Source organism: Schistocerca nitens, chromosome 6 (genome assembly GCF_023898315.1).
Source record: "Schistocerca nitens isolate TAMUIC-IGC-003100 chromosome 6, iqSchNite1.1, whole genome shotgun sequence".
Classification (NCBI taxonomy): Eukaryota; Metazoa; Arthropoda; class Insecta; order Orthoptera; family Acrididae; genus Schistocerca; species Schistocerca nitens.
Window position 1 is genome coordinate 76,226,045 of NC_064619.1, and position 24,013 is coordinate 76,250,057.

The 24,013-nt window shown below is 43.7% G+C and overlaps 1 protein-coding gene across 1 annotated transcript in view; it reads right to left on the reverse strand.

The window, feature by feature from the left end:
* The window catches only part of LOC126263233 (pikachurin-like), a 1,086,760-nt gene that overhangs the window by 174,144 nt on the left and 888,603 nt on the right, over positions 1–24,013 (reverse strand). The window contains exon 8 of the mRNA XM_049960316.1: positions 12,662–12,798. Coding sequence (XP_049816273.1) covers positions 12,662–12,798 — 137 coding nt within the window. The remainder of the gene's footprint in view (positions 1–12,661; positions 12,799–24,013) is intronic.

The following is a 24,013-nucleotide window of genomic DNA, read 5'->3' on the forward strand; positions in this document are numbered from 1 at the left end:
CTCTCCTGCGAACCTTGCAGAACTAGCACTCCTGAAAGAAAGGATATTGCGGAGACACGGCTTAGCCACAGCCTGGGGGATGTTTCCAGAATGGGAATCTCGGTCGGGCACACAGTTTTAATCTGCCAGGAAGTTTCATATCAGCGCATACTCCGCTGCAGAGTAAAAATCTCATTCTGGAAACATCCCCCAGGCTGTGGCTAAGCCGTGTCTCCGCAATATCCTTTCTTTCAGGAGTGCTAGTTCTGCAAGGTTCGCAGGATAGCTTCTGTAAAGTTTGGAAGGTAGGAGACGGGGTACTGGCAGAAGTAAAGCTGTGAGTACCGGGCGTGAGTCGTGCTTCGGTAGCTCAGATGGTAGAGCACTTGCCCGCGAAAGGCAAAGGTCCTGAGTTCGAGTCTCGGTCGGGCACACGGTTTTAATCTGCCAGGAAGTTTCATATCAGCGCACACTCCGCTGCAGAGTGAAAATCTCATTCTAAAAAAGATCATGTTTAACTGCAAGTAACTCCAAACTGGAGGTGAAAAAATAAAGTTAAATAAGAAATATCGTTAATATTTAAGTGCTAAGAATTCCAGACCAAAGAAGCTATTTACACAGTAGTAGTATCTGAGTGTGAAAGTTTATTTTATCCTTGAGTCAACAAAATAAAAGACAAATTTTTACGCAAAATACGAAGACTCGAGGAATAATTACATACAAAAGATACTAAAGCAGTTTACTTTGAATCATTTTAAAAAGGGTGTCAATGTATTCTGCAATCAGTAGTAGCATATGAAAATATACCGACAGTCCTTTAACATTTTGCCGGAGTAATTAAACTGAATTACGTCGTATTACCGTAGTGTGAAGGTACGACTTTGCATTAGTTACAGTGGTACGTGTACCTTTGAAGGTGGTAATACTGATACCTTGTGTTTACACGTAAACCGTGGGTGAGAGTGATGTTATTGACTCTTCAAGTCATTGTCACTCGCTAGAGTCTAACCGAGTTTAGGAATAATAGTTATAGTTATCTGAGCTAAGCTAATCTCAGAACGGTTCAATTTTGCTACGTACTGGACATTGCGAAAGTGGTTGGATGAGATTGCGCACAGCGTATCAAAATTATTTTGATTTTGCTATGTATGTGGATGACCAATAATAGCACGACGAGTGTCATTCTTGTAATCTGGTGACGTACAGTTACAGTGAAAGCTATTCTAGTTAGCGAGATAACGTTTGACGCAGCGCAGACGACATCGTACACGTACCGAACTGAACTCTGACATAGTTCAATGTGACCTAGATAAACTGAAAGAACCAGAGTTTGTGTTCCAGACGGAGCATCAGGCAACGATTTAAAATAGCAGGAGAAAGTAATAAAGTAGAAAAAAGAGTGGGTAGCTTTAAGAGATGAAATAGTTAAGGGAGCGAAGAATCCAGTAGGTAAAAAGACGAGGGCTAGTAGTAATCCTTGGGTAACGCAACAGATAATGACCTTAATTAATGAAACGAGAAAACATAACCGGGCGGTAAATGAAGCAGGTGAAAGGGAATACACAGGAATGACATTGACAGAAAGTGCATAACTGCTAAGCACTAATACTTGGAGGACAAACTTGTGGATTTAGAAGCATATATCACTGGCGGAAAGATAATGCCACCTACAGAAAAATTAAAGAGACGTTTGGAGACAAGAGAACCACCTGTATGAATATCAGCAACTCAGATGAAAAGCCAGTGCTAACCAAAAGAGGGAAAGCAAAAAGGTGGAAAAGTAATGGAGGGTCTGTACAAGCGATATGTACTTGAGGGCAATATCATGAAAGACGACGTAGATGAAAATGAGATGGGAGATACGATACGGAGTGAGGAATTTTACAGAGCGCTGAAAGACTTAATTCGTAACAAGGCCACAGGAGTAGACAACATTCCGTTAAAACTACTGAAAGCCTTCGGAGAGCAAGCCATGACAAAACTTCCATATGGAGAGCAATATGTACATGGAAATGAAGTCCTACGTTTCTTGACAGAGTGTAGGGGAACAATGCGGGAGACCCGCACCGCCGCACTAGGTTCTTTGCCGTTGCCTTCCTCCGACCGTAATGGGGATGAATGACGATGATATAGACGACACAAAACACGTAGTCATCTCGGAGAAGGTGAAAAATCCCTGACCCCTCTGGGAATCGAACCCGGGACCCCGTGCTAGGGAAGCGAGACAGCCGAAAACCAAGAAGATATCACAATTCCAACTCCAAAGAAAGCAGGTTCTGACAGGTGTGAAACTACCGTACTGTCAGTTTAACACGTGACGGTTGCAAAATACTAACACGAATTCATTACAGAAGTATTGAAAAACTGGTAGAAGAGGACCTCTGGGAAGATCAGTTTGGATTCCGGAGATATGTAGAAATGCGCAAGGAAATACTGACCATACGATTTCTCATACAAGACAGGTTAAGGAAAGGCAAACCTATGTTAATAGCATTTTTAGACTTAGAGAAAGCCTTTGACAATGTTGAGTGCAATACTCTATTTGAAATTGTTAAGGTGTCAGGAGTAAAATACAAGGTGCGGAAGGATATTTACAACTTATACAGGAACCAGAGGACAGTTATAAAAGTCGAACGACATGAAAGGGAAGCAGTGGTTGAAAAGGGAGTGAGACGGGGTTGTAGCCTGTACTCGATGTTATTAAATATGGATACTGAACAAGCAGTAAAGGAAACAAAAGAAAAATTTGGACCGGGAATTGAAGTCCAGGCAGAAGAAATAAAAATTTTGAGGTTTGCCGATGACATTGTAATTCTGTCAGAGGCAACAAAGGACCTGGAAGAGCAGCTGAACGGAATGGAAAGTGTCTTGAAACGAGGATATAAGATGAACATCAACAAAAGCAAACGAGGATGATGGAATGTATTAAATCGGGGGATGATGAGGAAATTAGAGTAGGAAATGAGGCACTTAAAATTAGTAGATGAGTTTTGTTATTTTGGCAGCAAAATAACTGATGATAGTGGAAGTAGAGAGGATATAAAATGTAGACTGGCGATGGCAAGAGGAGCGTTTCTGAAGAAGAGAAATTTGTTAATATCGAGTATAGATTTCAGTGTCAGAAATATTTTCTGAAAGTATTTGTATGGAGTGTAGTAGCAATGTATTGAAGTGAAACACGGACGACAAACAGTTAAGACAAAAAGAGAATAGAAGCTTTTGAAATGTGGTAAACAGAAGAATGCTGAAGATTAGATGCGTAGATCACGTAATTAATGAGGAGGTACTGAATAGACTGTGGAAGAAAACAAATTTGTGGCACAACCTGATTAGAAGAAGGAATCGGTTGGTAAGATACATTCTGAAACATCAAGGGATCACCACTTTAGTACTGGAGGGAAGCGCGGTAGGTAAAAACCGTAGAGGGAGACCAAGACATGAATGCAGTAAGCAGATTCAGAAGGATGTAACTTGCAGTAGTTACTCGGAGATGAAGAGGCTTGCACAGGATACAGTAGCAGGGAGAGCAGCACCAAACCATAAAGTACCAAACCGTGAGTTATTTTCTGAATCTTCTACTCTTCCTTTTCTTGCATCAGCTGCTCATATATTCTTATACTATACACAGTAATCTATTGCTGAGGATCTTCATGGGAGTCTAGATATATGACTACTGAAATTTAGTAAGTGACTGTCACATGTGAGTTATCGAAAGGTTTATCCTGTGATATATTCTTGTCTTCATAAAGTTGGTTAACAGATGTATAACAGCTTGGTGAAAACGATCTAGCCTTGGCGGCATGGTCTGTTGTGCTTAGCAGCCTCAGCATTGTCGTATTCTCGAAGGTGGGGGTATTGTTGCTTGTACAATGTACTCTGTTGAACTTCGAATCTTGGTCGTACCAGCGTCACATGGTTCAAGTTTGTGGGCCTCAGAGTTCTAGGAAGACAGGCGACTGAAGGAGAAACGTGAGTTTCCGGTACTAAAGTGTCCCCGCTTCTGTACGACGCTCGCTCTTACAAACCTCAGCGCTTCCTGCTGCGGCAGCCAGCGACTCTCCTGTACACCTGTAGGAGCGGCGAGCCGATTTTGCGCCGACAGACTTCTCGCCCTGCCTCGGAAATGAAAGGAGCGCTGCCCCTCCTCCACTCACGCAGAGTGTGGGGTGGCAAGGGGGGGGGGGCGGGTTCTGGGATGGGAGATTTCTGTATTAGCGGCAGCGGGGCTGGGGCGGCGCGCTGGCGGCGATATTGATGGGCGCTTGCAAATCCCTCGCCTTTCAGATCCACAGCCGCCTCCTCAAAGACGGCGAAAATGCTTTCCAGCAGCCCTCGAAACAGCGTTCTCACACAGCAGGAGCAAAAGAACTAAAACGAGAAAACTCTTTAAGAGCAGAGTGCGTATTCATGGCCATCCTTAAATTTTTATCTCTGAGAATTCTCACGCGAAAACGCGAGCGTGTGTGTGTGTGTGAAAGAGAGTGAAGTACCCCGAAATAAAACCATGGACTTCGGGAAAACTGAATGTAACAGAGGATATTCTTTACCTAGGTTTCAACAAATTTAAATTTGTCTTCTTCAGAAGGTGGCAATTTGACATTAGTATGGACTAATTTATATTTACATGACAACCCTATTTTTAGGGCTATATTTTAATTTAGACAAATGGATCTATGCAGACATTTGTAAAAACGGCGATGATACATCAGTCCATACTAATGTAAAATTGCCACCTTCTGAAGAAGACAAATTTAAATTTGTTGAAACTTAGGTAAAGATTTCTTTACCCATTGCAACTGGTCGGCTATTCATAATTCTATTACGTGGAACCGTTGCTGTTGTACAGCTATGTTTAAAATACAGAGGATATTCTGGTTACTAAATGAGGATGTTTGAAGACGAGCATACACTTACAAGATTTATTATTGCTGCATAATAGAAAGGCAATCTTTGAAACTTATTTTTATTGAACCACTTGACAACAGTTCACGGGCAGAGAAGAAACTGACGCAGAGTCTCTCTTCTGCAAGAGAACAGGCGAAACAGGCTGACTAATAGGGGTAGCAAATGAGTAACAGATGGATGGAGGACATATTGAAGAAGAAGAAGAAGAAGAACAACAACAACAACAAAAACAACAAAGAGAAACATAACCGCGAAAAAGAGGACATCGGAATGAACTCACATACAGATGTTTGTCGGACACTGTTGTAACCGGACGATTGCGAGGCGCCAGAATTACAATATTTCTGCATTACCTAGTACTTTAAAGAAATTAGGTCCAAATAACAGTTCACCTTTTTGATTATAAATATGCTCTTTCGGCGAACTAAAATGTGTTATAAGTGTAACAAAATGTAATTCTACCTATAATACTATTACGCAGCTTACATGTACTTACGTGCGCCAAAAGTCAGAATAAAAACTCTGTTGGCTCCGAACAGTTTAGGCGCGAGTAAGATCTAGAAGGTGTGACCGGATTGGCCGGCCTTTTCAAACACCCAATCGAGAATCAGTATGGTTCCCGCGCACTGTGAGATACAGTACTTAGGTTGCATCAGTAGCTGGAGGGGAGGAGTCGTGGACTAGCTTTTCAGACGTGAAGGTCATGTTAATTGTGTCCGTCCGTAAAATGTGTAAGATGAATAAATGTTCGGTCCTTCGCATTCAGATGAATTTGAAATGGTAGCTTTCGTTGCTACGAACATTTTATAGAAGTTTGAGAGTCGTGGGATATTTTTTTCTGGAGATATACGCGTGAGACTTGTTGGACTTAGAAAATTCCGCGTGGCGATGTTCTGTGTTCTCCTACAGAATATATTCGGCGAACAATCTTTGTCAAAGAAGTCCACTGAATGGCTTATGTAAGAAATCAACGTTATGTGTAGAAGGTGACTGAATATTCACGTGATTATTTTCGGAATGGACGTAGGAGAATTCTGGTTGCTTTTCGTGTGACCTAAACTGGGAACTTATAATAGCAGTTTTGCATATTAAATGTGGGCTGATGACACATGTTTAAGCAAAAAAAATTAAACCTACTTTTACCAAATTTCCAAACTTTCAGTGAAGATCAGGACTCCGTTTTTCCACCCGAAAATTTATTATGAATATTTACGGGAACAATCATAACGAGATTTACGCGGCCTCAGTGTTTTTAGATGTTAGGTGCTGTTTTCATCAACGTTGCTTATTCATTACCATGTAAGTATCTACGTTGCAGAGCGAAAGGACACTGAGCAGACGTCGATCTGAGGTAGGTGAATATCAATTTGCAGCTTGATTCAGTGACAGTGGACTAAGTGACAGTTCCGTCGCAAGTTGTCCGAAGAAAGTTACAGAAACCTTTCCTGAAGATCAAGTCGATGCACAAGATTATGTCCGTAAAATTCCTGACCTGTGGCCAGCCGCCGCTGCCGAGCGGTACTAGGCCCTTCAGTCCAGAACCACGCGGCTGCTACGGTCGCAGGTTCGAATCCTGCCTCGGGCATGGATGTGTGTGATGTCCTTAGGTTAGTTAGGTTTAAGTTGTTCTAAGTGTAGGGGACTGATGACCTCAGATGCTAAGTCCCATAGCCGGCCGGAGTGGCCGAGCAGTTCTAGGCGCTACAGTCTGGAACCGCGCGACCGCTACGGTTGCAGGTTCGAATCCTGCCTCGGGCATGGATGTGTGTGATGTCCTTGGGTTAGTTAGGTTTAAGTAGTTCTAAGTTCTAGAGGACTGATGAGCTCAGCAATTAAGTCCCATAGTGCTCAGAACCATAAGTCCGATAGTGCTTAGAGCCCTAGCACCATTTTTTTAACCTGATCTCTCTGGTGATGTACATGGTATATTTATTGGTTTGGAAGCTCTTTAGCCCTCACATTCACTCCTGGAATGTTCCTTTCCTATTGAAGTTGTGAAATATGGCCATTCTGTTTCATCGTCAATTGCAAATGATTCAGACGCATTAGAGTTGGGCCTACTGCAGCTGCATGAGGTCGATGGTCTATAGAGCCTCATACACACTTGTTAAACGATTGAATTTTGGAAGAAGGTTCTAAATTAAAAGTACTCAGTACTCAATTTCATCAAATCTGAATATCTATCCCGGCTGATGAATGTATTTTAATGAACTTGAGGGAACCGCGTTCACAGATACCAGTCCACAACTCGAGAAAGTATATCAAAAAAGCAAGCTCTCGAGGCCCTACAAGATGTGCCAGTTTCTTTGGCTCTTCAGCGTAGTTCCTCTACTTGAGTGCTGTAGGTCACTGGTAGAGGGACGAAGCACACAATAAGTGCCACCAGTCACCCGGTACGCCTTATTCCTGTATCACTGTTTCAAGTGTCACATAGGGCCTACGGCACTTTTAGTGGACACACTATCAACATGAATTTTGTTTTAAAAAATCCGTTAACGTAAGTCCATGACTAATTTTATGCCAGAAATCAGTTCTATACCATTTATTCTGTATACAATGCACAGTTTACAGACTTTTGGAACATGCTACCGTTTCCCAAAGGTCAGGTCTTACGGAGATGACGTAAGAAGTCACGAAAAGATTTTTTTTTATTTGTGGGCCCAGATAAGCAATCTCAGAATGAAAACGTTGTGTCTACAAGATGAAAATAGTAATTTTTGTGTAGATAACGTTTTAGAAAGACCAAATAAGGATAACAAAATATTTCGGCGCGTAACTAAACCATCTCGGACCCTTAGGTAGCAAATCTAATTTCAACTCTGAAACAAGAAGGAAACAAATGATATTTGCTTCATATTGTGTGTATACTTAACAGAAACTCGCTTAGGCGTCAACTACAACACTTATTACCTGGTCGAAAGTGATATTAAATATTTTATTTTACTTTTTAGTTTCAAATGAAACTATGTCGCGATTTATTTGTAGATAAATTAAATGTTCATTGCATTTCATCACGATTATTCAACAGGAACAAGTCTGACACAGTTTAACTCGTACAGTTAGTTTACTTATACGGAAGAAACGCTTTGATACGTAATGATAGGCCCCCACTTACTCAGTACCATACCCTTGTTTCCTTCTTGCAATATCAAGTGGCATGTTAAATAAAACTGCCACAGTGTGTTACAATGTCGTGGGATGCTAGAAATTCAGTTTGTGATTTGTCTATTAGTTGGTTACGAGTTCTTGCTTATTAACTCAACAAATTGATTTGACTAACAGATATTTCGTTTTAAGGAAATTTTCCTTTGTGTTTGTGCATTGGCATTGTCTTTGAATGACTTTTGTACTGAAACGATGACTACCAACATCCGTAAACTTTGATTTTCTCTCTATTTGCGGATACAAAAGTCGTCTTTTAAGATACTGTGTTTCTAAGTAAATTTTTAAGTGGGAGATAAATTGGACATGGCGATCTTCTGGCCGACATTAAGTGGGACTTGGAACATCTGCTGAGAGGAATAAAATGCGCAGTTATCCAAAATATGGCAAAAGGAAATATGAAGGTGGCGAGGAGTAGTTATTAGCAGAACGACGACTTACCCAACATAGAGACTGGGAACGACACAGCGGGGTATGAAGTGTGCTATTTAGGGAAGCGAGAGTAGTCAGGCCAGCTGAGGCAGGGAAGGTAGCTGAAGTAGACTGGCATAGGCGAAGTAAGGTTCCTGAAATAATGAAACTCTGCTGGCGCCAGATATTGGTCTGAAAAAGGAGTAATTCGCTGAAAGTGCACGTATGGAACAAAGCACTGTATGGAAGCTAAACGTCGATTGTCGGTAGTCCTGAGACGAAGAAACTGTCAGTATTTGAAATGTGGTGCAATAGAAGGTTAGATATTAAATGGACAGGATAAGTACTACATGAAGCGTCCAATAAATTAAGATATCTCGTTATTTCAACGAGGTAATCATTTTGAGGTTCTACTTAACTGATATCATTGTCAGACGGTAACTGTGACAGAATTTCGTTTATCACGTTTTTGTAAAACAATGTAAAGAATGCAGCCTACTTCTTGTCACTTTTAAGTCTCACGTCTTGCAGAATGTAAGCACGCCGTTTCTCGGTGCCCGCATCTCGTGGTCGTGCGGTAGCGTTCTCGCTTCCCACGCCCGGGTTCCCGGGTTCGATTCCCGGCGGGGTCAGGGATTTTCTCTGCCTCGTGATGGCTGGGTGTTGTGTGCTGTCCTTCGGTTAGTTAGGTTTAAGTAGTTCTAAGTTCTAGGGGACTTATGACCACAGCAGCTGAGTCCCATAGTGCTCAGAGCCATTTTTTGAACGTTTCTCGGTCTCTGTAATGCTGTCATTAGTATAGAAGTAATTAAAATGTTCTATGTTTTCACTGATTAGAAAATACACCACCCACTTTACTACTAGTATGTACAGGTTTTCTTCATGTTTTAGTTTATAATGATGTTGGGAGGCGATTGGTTTGCTGATGTGTCGAATGTACGCCATCCCAGCGCCACTGAATGCGTGTTTCATACATCTAACTTTGCTATCTAAATTTCTTGCCACGAAGTCCGATTCCTGCTGTTCTTTGTGTAATATCTACATCTTCATCTACATGGATACTCTGAAAATCACATTTAAGTGCCTGGCAGAGGGTTCATCGAACCACCTTCACAATTCTCTATTATTCCCATCTCGTACAGCGCGCGGAAAGAATAAACACCTATATCTTACCTTACGAGCGCTGATTTCCCTCATTTTATCGCGGTGATCGTTCCGCCCTATGTAGGTCGGTGTCAACAAAATATTTTCGCATTCGGAGGAGAAAGTTGGTGTTTGGAATTTCGTGAGAAGATTCCGTCACAACGAAAAACGCCTTTCTTTTAATGATTTCCAGCCCAAATCATGTGTCATTTCTGTGACACTCTCTCCCATATTTCGCAATAATACAAAACATGCTGCCTTTCTTTGGACTTTTTCGATGTACTTCGTCAGTGCTACCTGGTAAGTATCCCACACCGCGCAGCAGCATTCTAAAAGAGGACGGACAAGTGTAGTGTAGGTAGTCTCCTTAGTAGGTAGTTACATATTCTAAGTGTCCTGCCAATAAAACGCAGCCATTGGTTCGCTTTCCCCACAACATTTGCTATGTGTTCTTTCCAATTTAAGTTGTTCGTAATTGTAATACCTAGGTATTTAGTTGAATTTACGGCCTTTAGATTAGACTGATTTATCGTGTAACCGAAGTTTAACGAGTTCTTTTTAGCACTCATGTGGATGACCCCACACTTTTCGTTATTTAGGGTCAACTGCCTCTTTTCGCACCATTCACATATTTTTTCTAAATCGTTCTGCAGATTGTTTTGATCTTCTGATGACTTTATTAGTCGATAAACGACAGCGTCATCTGCAAACAACCGAAGACGGTTGCTCAGATTGACTCCTAAATCGTTTATATAGATAAGGAACAACAGACAGCCTATAACACTACCTTGGGGAACGCCTGAAATCACTTCCGTTTTACTCGATGAGTTCCCGTCAATTACTACGAACTGTGACCTCTCTGACAGGAAATCGCAAATCCAGTCACGTAACTGAGACGATATTCCATAAGCACGCAATTTTACTACGAGCCGCTTGCGTGGTACAATGTCAAAAGCTTTCATGAAATCCAGGAATACTGAATCGATGTGAGATCCCTTATCAATAGCACTCAGCATGTGAATAAAGAGCTACTTGTGTTTCACAGGAATGATGTTTTCTAAACCCATGTTGGCTGTGTGTCAATAAACCGTTTCGTTCGAGGTAATTCATAACGTTCGAACACAGTATATGTTCTAAAATCCTGCTGCATATCGGCGTTAACGATATGGGCCTGTAATGTAGTGGATTACTCTTTCTACCTTTCTTGAATAGTGGTGTGACCTATGCAACTTTCCAGTCGTTGAGTGCGGATCTTTCGTCGTGCGAACTGTTGTATATGAATGTTAAGTATGGAGCTAATGCATCAGCATGTTATTCCGTCACCCGATACGTCATATTACCACAGTCCAAGCTTTTCTGCTCCCCAATTACGACTCTGTACCTGACTGCAATGATAAGAATGATAACAGTAGGTAATAGACCCATTTTGACCAAACAGGAGATTTAACTTCAGTCTAAATTGAAACTCATGGTGTATCTCTATTAGTTATACTCCTGCTGTGCTCACTGCAATTTGCCCCACTTCCGAACATTAGGCTTTCGGAAGAATTAAGTCAAAGCGTTTCCTTTCATCCATTTTTTTAATGTGATACATTACAAGAGGTATTAAAAGGAATGAATAAGGAATGACGTCAACGGAAAACCGTTGCCAGAAGAACGAACGGGCCAATGGAACATCCTCTGTGATACACAGAAATGGTGAGAATTAGTATGGGTTGAAAATATTGGGAGTAGTCAAAGATTGGAGTATGCAAAGCGGACTATAGGGTCATATGGTGATAGGAACCGAAAAGAGAACTCGGAGGATGATTGTTGTCTTCGTTCCCAACAAGTTGGCACTGCTGCCTCCAGCGGACGGATCTTTGTGAACAGTGTGAAGGACCCTCAGTCCTTAAGACGGTGAAGTGAGATTGTGGGTGTAGCCCAGCGTAGGGGTGGACGGACGTTGTGGTGATTAGAAACTGCACTTCGTCCTATCTTCTTCCCTGGCAGTCCACATGCTCGAAATTGAGTTTTGGGTTGAGCGGGGCCCTTGTCTGTATAAAGTGGACGACACTGTATAACGACATGTTTGCGTAATGCGTATACATAAACATACAGTTATAAATGTCCTCGTTCGTAGTAGCTAATTATAACAACATGTTTACTTTCGTGCTGTAACATATACCTATAATCAGCGGTGGAGATACATTTGCGAACGTCGACCGTGTGCGGCTGTTTTTTGTTGGATCGTCTGATCAGTCGGAAGTTGCATTGCATAGGAGAGTAAATGCCTATTCAAAATATAATTATTTTTCGATAGCTCAACATGAATTTCCTAAGGGACCGTAGTTTATCATACATTTACCAGTAGAATATGGCGCGGAGAAAATATTTCGCCGCATGCAACTTCCGTCCGATTTCGACGAAAGAATTCGTGACTCTGAACTCTCTATTTGGCAGAAACCAAATTAAATAACTCCATGAAGGAGTGAGACGTAGATTCTATTCTAAATAAATAGTCCATACACCAGTTTCATTTAACTCTGAATTTATGGCAATTAATAGATGAACTTACACTGCAATGAAGGATTTAACATGGATGCCGTTTTGACTGGCACTTCTCTTCTCGTAATGAAAATAATTCCTTTGACGTTTTCACATACACGTCGCACAATAAATCTACTGCTATGCAGTATTGCACTTTTAATATTGCACTTTTACCTTACACTAAAATAATATTATTTTTTAATAATAATAATACGGTGGCAAGTCAAGCGCGTCCGACACAAGTTACAAGACACAAGAGAAAAAATGAGTAACTGATTAACTGTTCATCGAGAATATCTCGTACAGCAAAAAAAATGTGTAAAAGTGTTCTTCTTCCGTCCGTTTTTCGAGCCGCGGATTTCAAACTCACTGCATCTCTGACGGCGCTTCGACAATAAACACGTTACGTCACAGGACGTTCACCTTTTACATTCTCGCAACATTATTTGCTAACTGTAGCTGTTGCCGAGCTCGATTAGTGAATGGTTTAAAATGATAAGGCAATCACATAATGTTACAACTGCCGCCTTACCTGGAGGTCGATGCGCGTCTCGCAGTAGTCGCCCTGGTAGCCGAGCGGGCAGAGGCAGACGGCGGAGTCGCCCGTGGCCAGGCACTTGCCGCCGTGCTGGCACGAGATGAGGCTGCAGCCGTCGCCGCCGCACTCCTCTGCAACACGACAGGCGCCGTCGTCACCACAACACCTCCATACCTCACACACCTGCGCACTGCTGCCAGCCTGCTATCTCTGCCACGTTACGCCAAAACGTTTTGCGTTAACTCAATTTATTAAATAAAAATATGGCATTTCAGTCTTTGATCGCTATTTTTTATTTTCAGTGACTGGTTTCAGGCTAGCTGCCCATCTTCAGATCATGTTATGACAGCGAAACGATTGTTCTGTACTGACAAGTTACTCTGTAACTGAAATACACTCCTGGAAATGGAAAAAAGAACACATTGACACCGGTGTGTCAGACCCACCATATTTGCTCCGGACACTGCGAGAGGGCTGTACAAGCAATGATCACACGCACGGCACAGCGGACACACCAGGAACCGCGGTGTTGGCCGTCGAATGGCGCTAGCTGCGCAGCATTTGTGCACCGCTGCCGTCAGTGTCAGCCAGTTTGCCGTGGCATACGGAGCTCCATCGCAGTCTTTAACACTGGTAGCATGCCGCGACAGCGTGGACGTGAACCGTATGTGCAGTTGACGGACTTTGAGCGAGGGCGTATAGTGGGCATGCGGGAGGCCGGGTGGACGTACCGCGGAATTGCTCAACACGTGGGGCGTGAGGTCTCCACAGTACATCGATGTTGTCGCCAGTGGTCGGCGGAAGGTGCACGTGCCCGTCGACCTGGGACCGGACCGCAGCGACGCACGGATGCACGCCAAGACCGTAGGATCCTACGCAGTGCCGTAGGGGACCGCACCGCCACTTCCCAGCAAATTAGGGACACTGTTGCTCCTGGGGTATCGGCGAGGACCATTCGCAACCGTCTCCATGAAGCTGGGCTACGGTCCCGCACACCGTTAGGCCGTCTTCCGCTCACGCCCCAACATCGTGCAGCCCGCCTCCAGTGGTGTCGCGACAGGCGTGAATGGAGGGACGAATGGAGACGTGTCGTCTTCAGCGATGAGAGTCGCTTCTGCCTTGGTGCCAATGATGGTCGTATGCGTGTTTGGCGCCGTGCAGGTGAGCGCCACAGTCAGGACTGCATACGACCGAGGCACACAGGGCCAACACCCGGCATCATGGTGTGGGGAGCGATCTCCTACACTGGCCGTACACCACTGGTGATCGTCGAGGGGACACTGAATAGTGCACGGTACATCCAAACCGTCATCGAACCCATCGTTCTACCATTCCTAGACCGGCAAGGGAACTTGCTGTTCCAACAGGACAATGCACGTCCGCATGTATCCCGTGCCACCCAACGTGCTCTAGAAGGTGTAAGTCAACTACCCTGGCCAGCAAGCTCTCCGGATCTGTCCCCCATTGAGCATGTTTGGTACTGGATGAAGCGTCGTCTCACGCGGTCTGCACGTCCAGCACGAACGCTGGTCCAACTGAGGCGCCAGGTGGAAATGGCATGGCAAGCCGTTCCACAGGACTACATCCAGCATCTCTACGATCGTCTCCATGGGAGAATAGCAGCCTGCATTGCTGCGAAAGGTGGATATACACTGTACTAGTGACGACGTTGTGCATGCTCTGTTGCCTGTGTCTATGTGCCTGTGGTTCTGTCAGTGTGATCATGTGATGTATCTGACCCCAGGAATGTGTCAATAAAGTTTCCCCTTCCTGGGACAATGAATTCACGGTGTTCTTATTTCAATTTCCAGGAGTGTATATGATCTGAAGATAGGCGGCTAGCCTGAAACCGGTCATTGAAAATAAAAAAAATAGCTGTTACGTCAGCGAACCGATTGATCTGTACTGACAAGTTACACTGTAACTGCAATATATGATCTGAAGGTGGGCAGCTAGCCTGAAACCGGCCATTGAAAATAAAAAGTAGCTGTTATGACAGCGAACCGATTGTTCTGTACTGACAAGTTACTCTGTAACTGCAATATATGATCTGAAGATGGGCAGCTAGCCTGAAACCGGTCATTGAAAATAAAAAATAGCGATCGAAGAGTGAAATGCCATATTTTTATTTTATGTTATGACAGCGAACCGATTGTCCTCTACTGACAAGTTACTCTGTAACAGCAATATATGATCTGAAGATGGGCAGCTAGCCTGAAACCGGTCATTGAAAATAAAAAATAGCGATCAAAGCCTGAAATGCTATATTTTTATTTAATGAAGGATCACGGAAATCCCATTAAGACAATCATGTCTAGTTTCGATAAACTTAATTTCTGTCCTCTCGTACTGAAATATATATTTTTGTGGCAAAAATATGTCTAGCAGAGAAGTAAGATGTCTGTAAGTATATTTCTGTTTTGTGTGTGGAAGTAAATAACATAATTTAGTTAACCAGGATCATCAGTTTCCATGGGATCTTATGCCCAAAGCTACTTGGTCATCTAGCGAGGAAGTGCACAGTTTAGCGGCAGCTAATAACAAAAATCTGAACAAACAAACACGAGATAACAAAACTTTAATAAACGGATTTACATTAGTGTATCCTACATTAAGGTGACAAAAGTCATGGAACACTCTTCAATGTCTTGTAGGACCTCCTTTTGTCCAGCGTGGTGCAGCAACTCGACATGGACTCAACAAGTCGTTGGAAGATCCTGGCATTCTATGTTTTTTTCTTTATTGTGATTTCATTCCCCTGCCCCTTATGGGCAGGGGTGGGCTGTCAGCGTCACACTCCGCCGCTCTTCAGTCGAGTGACATGTTAGCTAATGCACATGCACAGGTTAAACGTCCGCCACAGTATTAAAAACACTCCAGAACAACACACTTAATACCCACTTGGAGCACACACAATGAACAATAAAACAGCCAGGTGGGACCTGTCGAGGGACAGGTATGAGAAAATGAAAAAGGAGGGGAGAGCAAAGGCCAGCAGGTGAGGCGACGGGATGAAGAGAGTAGGGGCATTAGCGGGTACACTAAGAGCCAGGAGACTGGTGGGGCAGGAGATGAAGAAGGAAGACAAGGCAGGAGGGAGTGCGGACACACTGAAGGGGAGCACAAGAGTGGGTAGGGGTAGCAGGAGGAGAAAGCCGCTCAGGAGAAAGGGGGAGGAGAGGGAGCCCTGAGGAGGAGGGTGGAAGATGGGGTTAGAGTTGGTAGGAAGGGCAGATGTCAGGGCGAAGCTCATCATCCGGGAGGGATAGACGGTGGAAGTTGCGCTTGGAAAGGAGGCGGAGGGTGTGGAGATGGAGAGAGGGTGGGACACAACGGTAAAGGCGCAGCAATGGGCTGGGGGTGAAGAGGAAGGGAGACACCAGGGGGTGAGGGGGGTGAATGTGGCAGACAATATATAGTGTGCGGATGTGTTCAAGGAAAAGGAGAAGGTGGGGGAAGGGGATGAGGTCGTAGAGGATGTGCGTGGAGGACGAGGCGGAGCACATGGCGTTCGAGGATTTGGAGGGATTTATATAACCTGGGAGGGGAGGAAATCCAAGCTACGCTGGCATAACAGAGGATGGGGCGGATCGAGGATTTGTAGGTGTGAAAGATGGTGGATGGGTACAGACACCACGTCCGGCCGGACAGGAGTTTCAGGAGGCGGCATCTGTTGTGAGCTTTGTTTTGGGTGGTAAGGAGATGGGGAGTCCAGGTGAGGTTGGGGTTGAGTGTGAAGCCAAGGTCTGGCATTCTGCTTCCATAGCCATCTATAACTGCATAAGATTTCCCAGTGCAGGATGTCGTACACGACCTAACCTCCAGATTATTTGCCACAAATATTTGAAGGGATTCATGCCGGGCGATCTGGGTTGCAAAATCATTCGCTCGAATGGTCCAAATGTCCTCCAAACCAATCGCGAACTGTTGTGGCCTGGTCACATGGCACACTGTCATCCATAAAAATTCCATCATCGTTTGGGAACAAGTAGCCCGAACGTAACTTTGGTATCGATAGCTACGATGCCACGGCGTAGGTACAAGTTCTTAGGTTGGCACTACGAGAGCGGAAGATCTTCACCGACGACAGCGCCCTCTAGCCAGCGCTGTGCAGCTCTACGAGCGCCGCTCCACATTCAGCCCACTTGATCACGAGCAGACGATCTAGGAAGATTGTTTCCATTGCATAGTGGGCGAGCCACTACAGATTTTGCCTTTTTAACTTCTAGTCGATGTTAGCTTTGATTGATGAACTGCTTCGCACCTACGTGCTCATCTCAGCCAAAGATAAGTAACAATTTCATGTATTAATATTCTTCCTATAGCAAAGGTGCTTTAAATTTATACGCAGTACCGAAGTACTTCACCTTTTCCTGCTCCTACTCGCGTCCTTCTCTCTCGGCCTATTTTGCAGAAGCAGTTCACAGGAGTAGATCCACGTGCCGCCTATCCAGGCGGGATACAAAAGTAACCATTTCCAAACTGTAATCGGTTCTATGAGGTTTCGGTATTGCAGCCGGACTATGTTGACTTATTGCCACAATATTTAGCTGGCAACCGTCCTGCCATCTTTAGGTGAGTGTCCGCCACTAAAGACTGCAAGTTCTTTTTTTTTTTTTTTCTTTGTTGTATTTCAATGCCCCATATGGGGCGGGCTGCCAGCAACATTGGCACCGCTGTTCGGCCTAGAGACAGTAAGTACAGAACAGGGAGACATTTAAAACAACATAAAGGAGGAAATACGGCTAAACAAACATATCAAAGGGGAAACATAATAGAACATAGCGTAAAAAAGTGGGTGACTGTAAAAATGACGATAAAAATCTCAAAGCTATACACAAAAAACCACACACTCTGATGACTGCAAGTTCCCGTCGTCGGCTTTATAGCAAGAACTGGCGCGGAAACGCATGCGCATTGGCGGCCATCACATGTGTGTCCTCTATGAAAATCCGTGCCCTCTGCAAATTCTGTTCTATCAGTGGCGCACAGGCGCATGCGTATAGGTGAAACGACATGTCCGCCATCTGTCGACACGCGCGCTCGCGTCGCTAAAACAACACGTAACATGTCGCCAGACGTTTTCTCTCAGAAGAAATTAGGGACATCACCGGGTCCCAAGCCTTATCTAGTTGAAAGCAGCCGTCACGATTTACAAGATTTTGTGCTACACGTGTTTCCACAGATTCTTTAATTACTGAATCCCTAAAAGTTCTCGTTGGGGCCAAGATTTCTGTGGCAGAATAGTCCATAGAGCGCCCTATGGTAATACAATGCTCAGCTACCGCCGACTCATTGGGGTGCGAAAGGCGAGTGTGGCGCTCATGTTCAGGGCACCATTCAAGTACTATGCGAACCGTCTGACCTGTATAAGCTTTTGCTATAAAGCAGACGCCGGGAACTTGCAGTCTCCATGGTGCACAGTCATCTGACGATGGTTGGACGGCTGCCAGCCGAAATATTGCGGCAAGAAGTCAACATGACCCGGCTGCACCCCGAAACCGCACTGAATACTCAGTACGCCTGGAGAAATTTGTTGTTGTTGTTGTGGTCTTCAGTCCTGAGACTGGTTTCATGCAGCTCTCCATGCTACTCTATCCTGTGCAAGCTTCTTCATCTCCGAGTACCTACTGCAACCTACATCCTTCTGAATCTGCTTAGTGTATTGATCTCTTGGTCTCCCTCTACGATTTTTACCCTCCACGCTGCCCTCCAATGCTAAATTTGTGATCCCTTGATGCCTCAAAACATGTCCTACCAACCGATCCCTTCTTCTAGTCGTTGTGCCACAAACCTCTCTTCTCCCCCATCCTATTCAATACCGCCTCATTAGTTACGTGATCTACCCACCCTATCTTCAGCATTCTTCTGTAGCACCACATTTCAAAAGCTTCTATTCTCTTCTTGTCCAAACTGGTTATCGTCCATGTTTCACTTCCATACATGGCTACACTCCATACAAATACTTTCAGAAACGACTTCCTGACACTTAAATCTATACTCGATGTTAACAAATTTCTCTTCTTCAGAAACGATTTCCTTACCATTGCCAGTCTACATTTTATATCCTCTCTACTTCGACCATCATCTGTTATTTTGCTCCCTAAATAGCAAAACTCCTTTACTACTTCAAGCGTCTCATTTCCTAATCTAATCCCCTCAGCATCACCTGATTTAATTTGACTACATTCCATTATCCTCGTTTTGCTTTTGTTGATGTTCATCTTATATCCTCCTTTCAAGAAACTGTCCATTCCGCTGAACTGCTCTTCCAAGTCTTTTGCTGTCTCTGACAGAATTACAATGTCATCGGCGAACCTCAAAGTTTTTACTTCTTCTCCATGAATTTTAATACCTACTCCGAATTTTTCTTTTGTTTCCTTTACTGCTTGCTCAATATACAGATTGAATAACATCGGGGAGAGGCTACAACCCTGTCTCACTCCCTTCCCAACCACTGCTTCCCTTTCGTGTCCCTCGACTCTTATAACTGCCATCTGGTTTCTGTACAAATTGTAAATAGCCTTTCGCTCCCTGTATTTTACCCCTGCCACCTTCAGAATTTGAAAGAGAGTATTCCAATCAACATTGTCAAAAGCTTTCTCTAAGTCTACAAATGCTACAAACGTAGGTTTGCCTTTCCTTAACCTTTCTTCTAAGATAAGTCGTAAGGTTAGTATTGCCTCACGTGTTCCAACATTTCTACGGAATCCAAACTGATCTTCCCCGAGGTCCGCTTCTACCAGTTTTTCCATTCGTCTGTAAAGAATTCGCGTTCGTATTTTGCAGCTGTGACTTATTAAACTGATAGTTCGGTAATTTTCACATCTGTCAACACCTGCTTTCTTTGGAATTGGAATTATTATATTCTTCTTGAAGTCTGTGGGTATATCGCCTGTCTCATACATCTTGCTCACCAGATGGTAGAGTTATGTCATGACTGGCTCTCTCAAGGCCATCAGTAGTTCTAATGGAATGTTGTCTACTCCCGGGGCCTTGTTTCGACTCAGGTCTTTCAGTGCTCTGTCAAACTCTTCACGCAGTATCTTATCTCCCATTTCATCTTCATCCTCTTCCATTTCCATAATATTGTCCTCAAGTACATCGCCCTTGTATAAAATTTAAGAATCACAATCATCGGTTCTGTCGAACCAGAGGGCTCAGTGCATTCAAGTAAACACAGCCACATATTATGGAGCCACTACAAACTAGCACATAGCCTTGTTGACGTCTTGGATCCGTGGCTTCGTGGGGTCTGCGCCAAACTCTAACCCTAGCATCAGTTCTTACCAACGGAAATCGGGACACGTCTGACGAGGTCACAGCTTTTCAGTCATCTAGGGTCCAACCGATACAGTCATGAGCCCAGGGGAGGCGCTAAAGGCGATGTCATGCTGTTTGCAAAGACACTCCAGTCTGTCGTCTACTTCCATAGACCAGTAACCCCAAATTTCGCTGCACTGACCTAACAGATACGTTTGCAGCACATTCCCCATTGATATCTACGGTTACTTCACGCAGTGTTGCTTGTCTGTTAGCACTGACAACTATATGCAGACGCCGCTGCTCTCGGTCGTTAAGCGAGGAGCGTCGGCCACTACGTTGCCAATGGTGAGAGGTAATGCCTGAAATTTGGTATTTTCGACTCTTTTGTCTAAAGAGTTCCGAAATGACTCATACGTCTAGTTCCAACTACCATTCTACGTCCAAAGTCTGTTGACTCCCGTTGTGTGGCCATAATCACATATGAAACACCTCAGTACAAATGAATGTTCCGCCAATGAACTGCCCATTTGTACCTTGTGTACGTGATACTATCGCCATCTGTATATGTTCATGCAGTTATCTAATACTTTTATCACCTGAGCGTACTGTAAGCAATACGTTACATAATACAGGGTTATTACAAATGATTGAAGCGATTTCACAGCTCTACAATAACTTTATTATTTGAGATATTTTCACAATGCTTTGCACACACATAAAAAAACTCAAAAAGTTTTTTTAGGCATTCACAAATGTTCGATATGTGCCCCTTTAGCGATTCGGCAGACATCAAGCCGATAATCAAGTTCCTCCCACACTCGGCGCAGCATGTCCCCATCAATGAGTTCGAAAGCATCGTGGATGCGAGCTCGCAGTTCTGGCACGTTCCTTGGTAGAGGAGGTTTAAACACTGAATCTTTCACATAACCCCACAGAAAGAAATCGCATGGGGTTAAGTCGGGAGAGTGTGGAGGCCATGACATGAATTGCTGATCATGATCTCCACCACGACTGATCCATCGGTTTTCCAATCTCCTGTTTAAGAAATGCCGAACATCATGATGGAAGTGCGGTGGAGCACCATCCTGTTGAAAGATGAAGTCGGTGCGGGCGGTCTCCAGTTGTGGCATGAGCCAATTTTCCAGCATGTCCAGATACACGTGTCCTGTAACGTTTTTTTCGCAGAAGAAAAATGGGCCGTAAACTTTAAACCGTGAGATTGCACAAAACATGCTAACTTTTGGTGAATTGCGAATTTGCCGCACGAATGCGTGAGGATTCTCTACCGCCCAGATTCGCACATTGTGTCTGTTCACTTCACCATTAAGAAAAAATGTTGCTTCATCACTGAAAACAAGTTTCGCACTGAACGCATCCTCTTCCATGAGCTGTTGCAACCGCGCCGAAAATTCAAAGCGTTTGACTTTGTCATCGGGTGTCAGGGCTTGTAGCAATTGTAAACGGTAAGGCTTCTGCTTTAGCCTTTTCCGTAAGATTTTCTAAACCGTCGGCTGTGCTACTTTTAGCTCCCTGCTTGCTTTATTCGTCGACTTCCGCGGGCTACGCGTGGAACTTGCCCGCACCCATTCAACCGTTTCTTCGCTCACTGCAGGCCGACCCGTTGATTTCCCCTTACAGAGGCATATAGAAGCTTTAAACTGCGCATACCATCGTCGAATGGAGTTAGCAGTTGGTGGATCTTTGTTGAACTTCGTCCTGAAGTGTCGTTGCACTGTTATGACTGACTGATGGGAGTGCATTTCAAGCACGACATACGCTTTCTCGGCTCCTGTCGCCATTTTGTCTCACTGCGCTCTCGAGCGCTCTGGTGGCAGAAACCTGAAGTGCGGCTTCAGTCGAACAAAACTTTATGAGTTTTTCTACGTATCTGTAGTTTGTCGTGACCATATGTCAATAAATGGAGCTACAGTGAATTTATGAAATCGCTTCAATCATTTGTAAGAGCCCTGTAATTATCTAAGCTTTAACGAAGGATCTATACGCAGAATAAAAAGTGTGTGGAACAAGAAATCATGTCTATTTACATTTGAAGAACTTGGATTTGTCATTCATATTTTTCAGTTCTGCTGGAAACCTACCGAAATGGGAACCAGCAGAATAGTACATACCTATGGTTAAAGACCCATTTTTCTAGAGTTTATCAATTTCTTCTATCTAGAGTTCTCTAAATGAAGATGATACTTCCTTTCGGATGAGACAATACAGGGTGAGTCACTAACTATTCCCACCAAGAATAGCTCCGAAAGTATGATAGGTGCTGAAAAGTTTGTGGGACAAAAGTTGCATGGGAAAATGGGGACAATAATATGACAATGGTTTCCTGTTGCTAGGTGGGGTCGCTTCTGAGATGTGAAGATCGACTTTGTTTTTCTAAGTGGGATGCTATAGTTTGGTACTTATTTTATGATAGCGGCTATCGAGACGAATACAATGATATGTAACAGTAAGGTCTTTGAAGGTCAACGAAGGTCAGAAAGGTGGCATGACAACCATTTACAGAAGGTGTTCGAAGTGATGACCATTGCTATCAGTGCAGTGCTGCAATCTTCTTATCACGCATTGAGCGCTATTCCTTATTACATCGGCACTAATCGAAGCACATGTTCTGACAATTCTCTCTCGCATACCTTCAGGTGTAGTCGGAACGTCGTTATAAACTATGTCTTTAGGAATACCCACAAGAAATCTTCAGAAGCGTTAAGTCTGGCGAGTGAGCCAGCCACGACACATCTCCTCCGCGTCCAATCCAACGATTTGGGAACTGTCTCTGCAACTCATTTCTACCATCGTCGAAATATGTGCCGAACACCAATCGTGTTGATACCATATTCTGTTCCTTGTTCCTAAAGGTATTTCTTCCATTCACAGACCTAATGTTCTTTGCAGGAATGTGGTGTGCTTCCTACCATTAAGATTTCTTTCGTTGAAATAGGACCTACAATTCTGTCCTCCAGAATCCCACACCATACATTGACCGACCATGGTTTTTGGTTTTCAACTTGCCGCAGCCATCATGGATTTTCAGTTGCCCAATAATGCATGTAATGCAAATTGACATTTCCATGGTTCGTTAAAGTAGGCTCATCAGTAAATAAAATCAAATTAATAAATGTGTCATCCCTCTGAACCTGAAGTAGAGCCCATCGGCAGAATTCAATGCGACGCATACAAACCATACCAGTTAATTCTTGGTAGATGCTTCTATGGTAAGGATGATATTTACGGCGATGCAGAACACGAACAACACTACTGTGGCTGATGCCAGATTCCCTGGCGATTTGACGCGGACTAACACAAAGATCTCTAACCACAGTGGCAAGAGTACCAATTTCTATTTCCTCGTTAGTAACTTTCCTTTGCCGGATATGTTTCCGATGCGTTAAAGATCCAGCCGTTCTCAATTCATCATACACATATTTAAATGTACGACGTGTAGGATGAGTACATTGAGGATACCTTTCAGTGTATAAACCTCCACCTCTCACTGAATTTCGTTGGCATTCTCAGTAAATGAGAAGCATATCGACTTGTTCTTCGAAGGAATACATCATTCACATTTGCTTGATTCGACGATACTAGTCTTACCGTTCCTATTACTGTTGTATTTCTAAACCGTCGAATAGTGTTTACGAGTACATGTCAACGGCACGTTAGATGGATACGCCGTATTCGGTGAATATTTACTACTTGCACGATATACGAGAGGGAATTGTCAGAGCATTTGCGTCGATAAGTGCTGAAGTCATAAGGAATACCACTAAATCCATGACACGAAGATTGCAGCACTGCAGTGATACCAATGGTCATCTCTTCGAACACCTTCTGTAAGTGGACGTTCATGCCACCTTTTTGATCTTCGTTAACCTTCAAAGACCTTGCTGTTACACATCATTGGATTCGTCTCGGTAGCCGCTATCGGAAAATAAGTACCAGACTACAGCATCCCATTAAAAAAAAAAAACAAAGTTGATCTTCTTATCTCTGACGCGATCCCACCTAGCAACGAAAACACAACGTCATATTATGGCCTCCGTTGTGCCATGCAACATTATCCCGCAA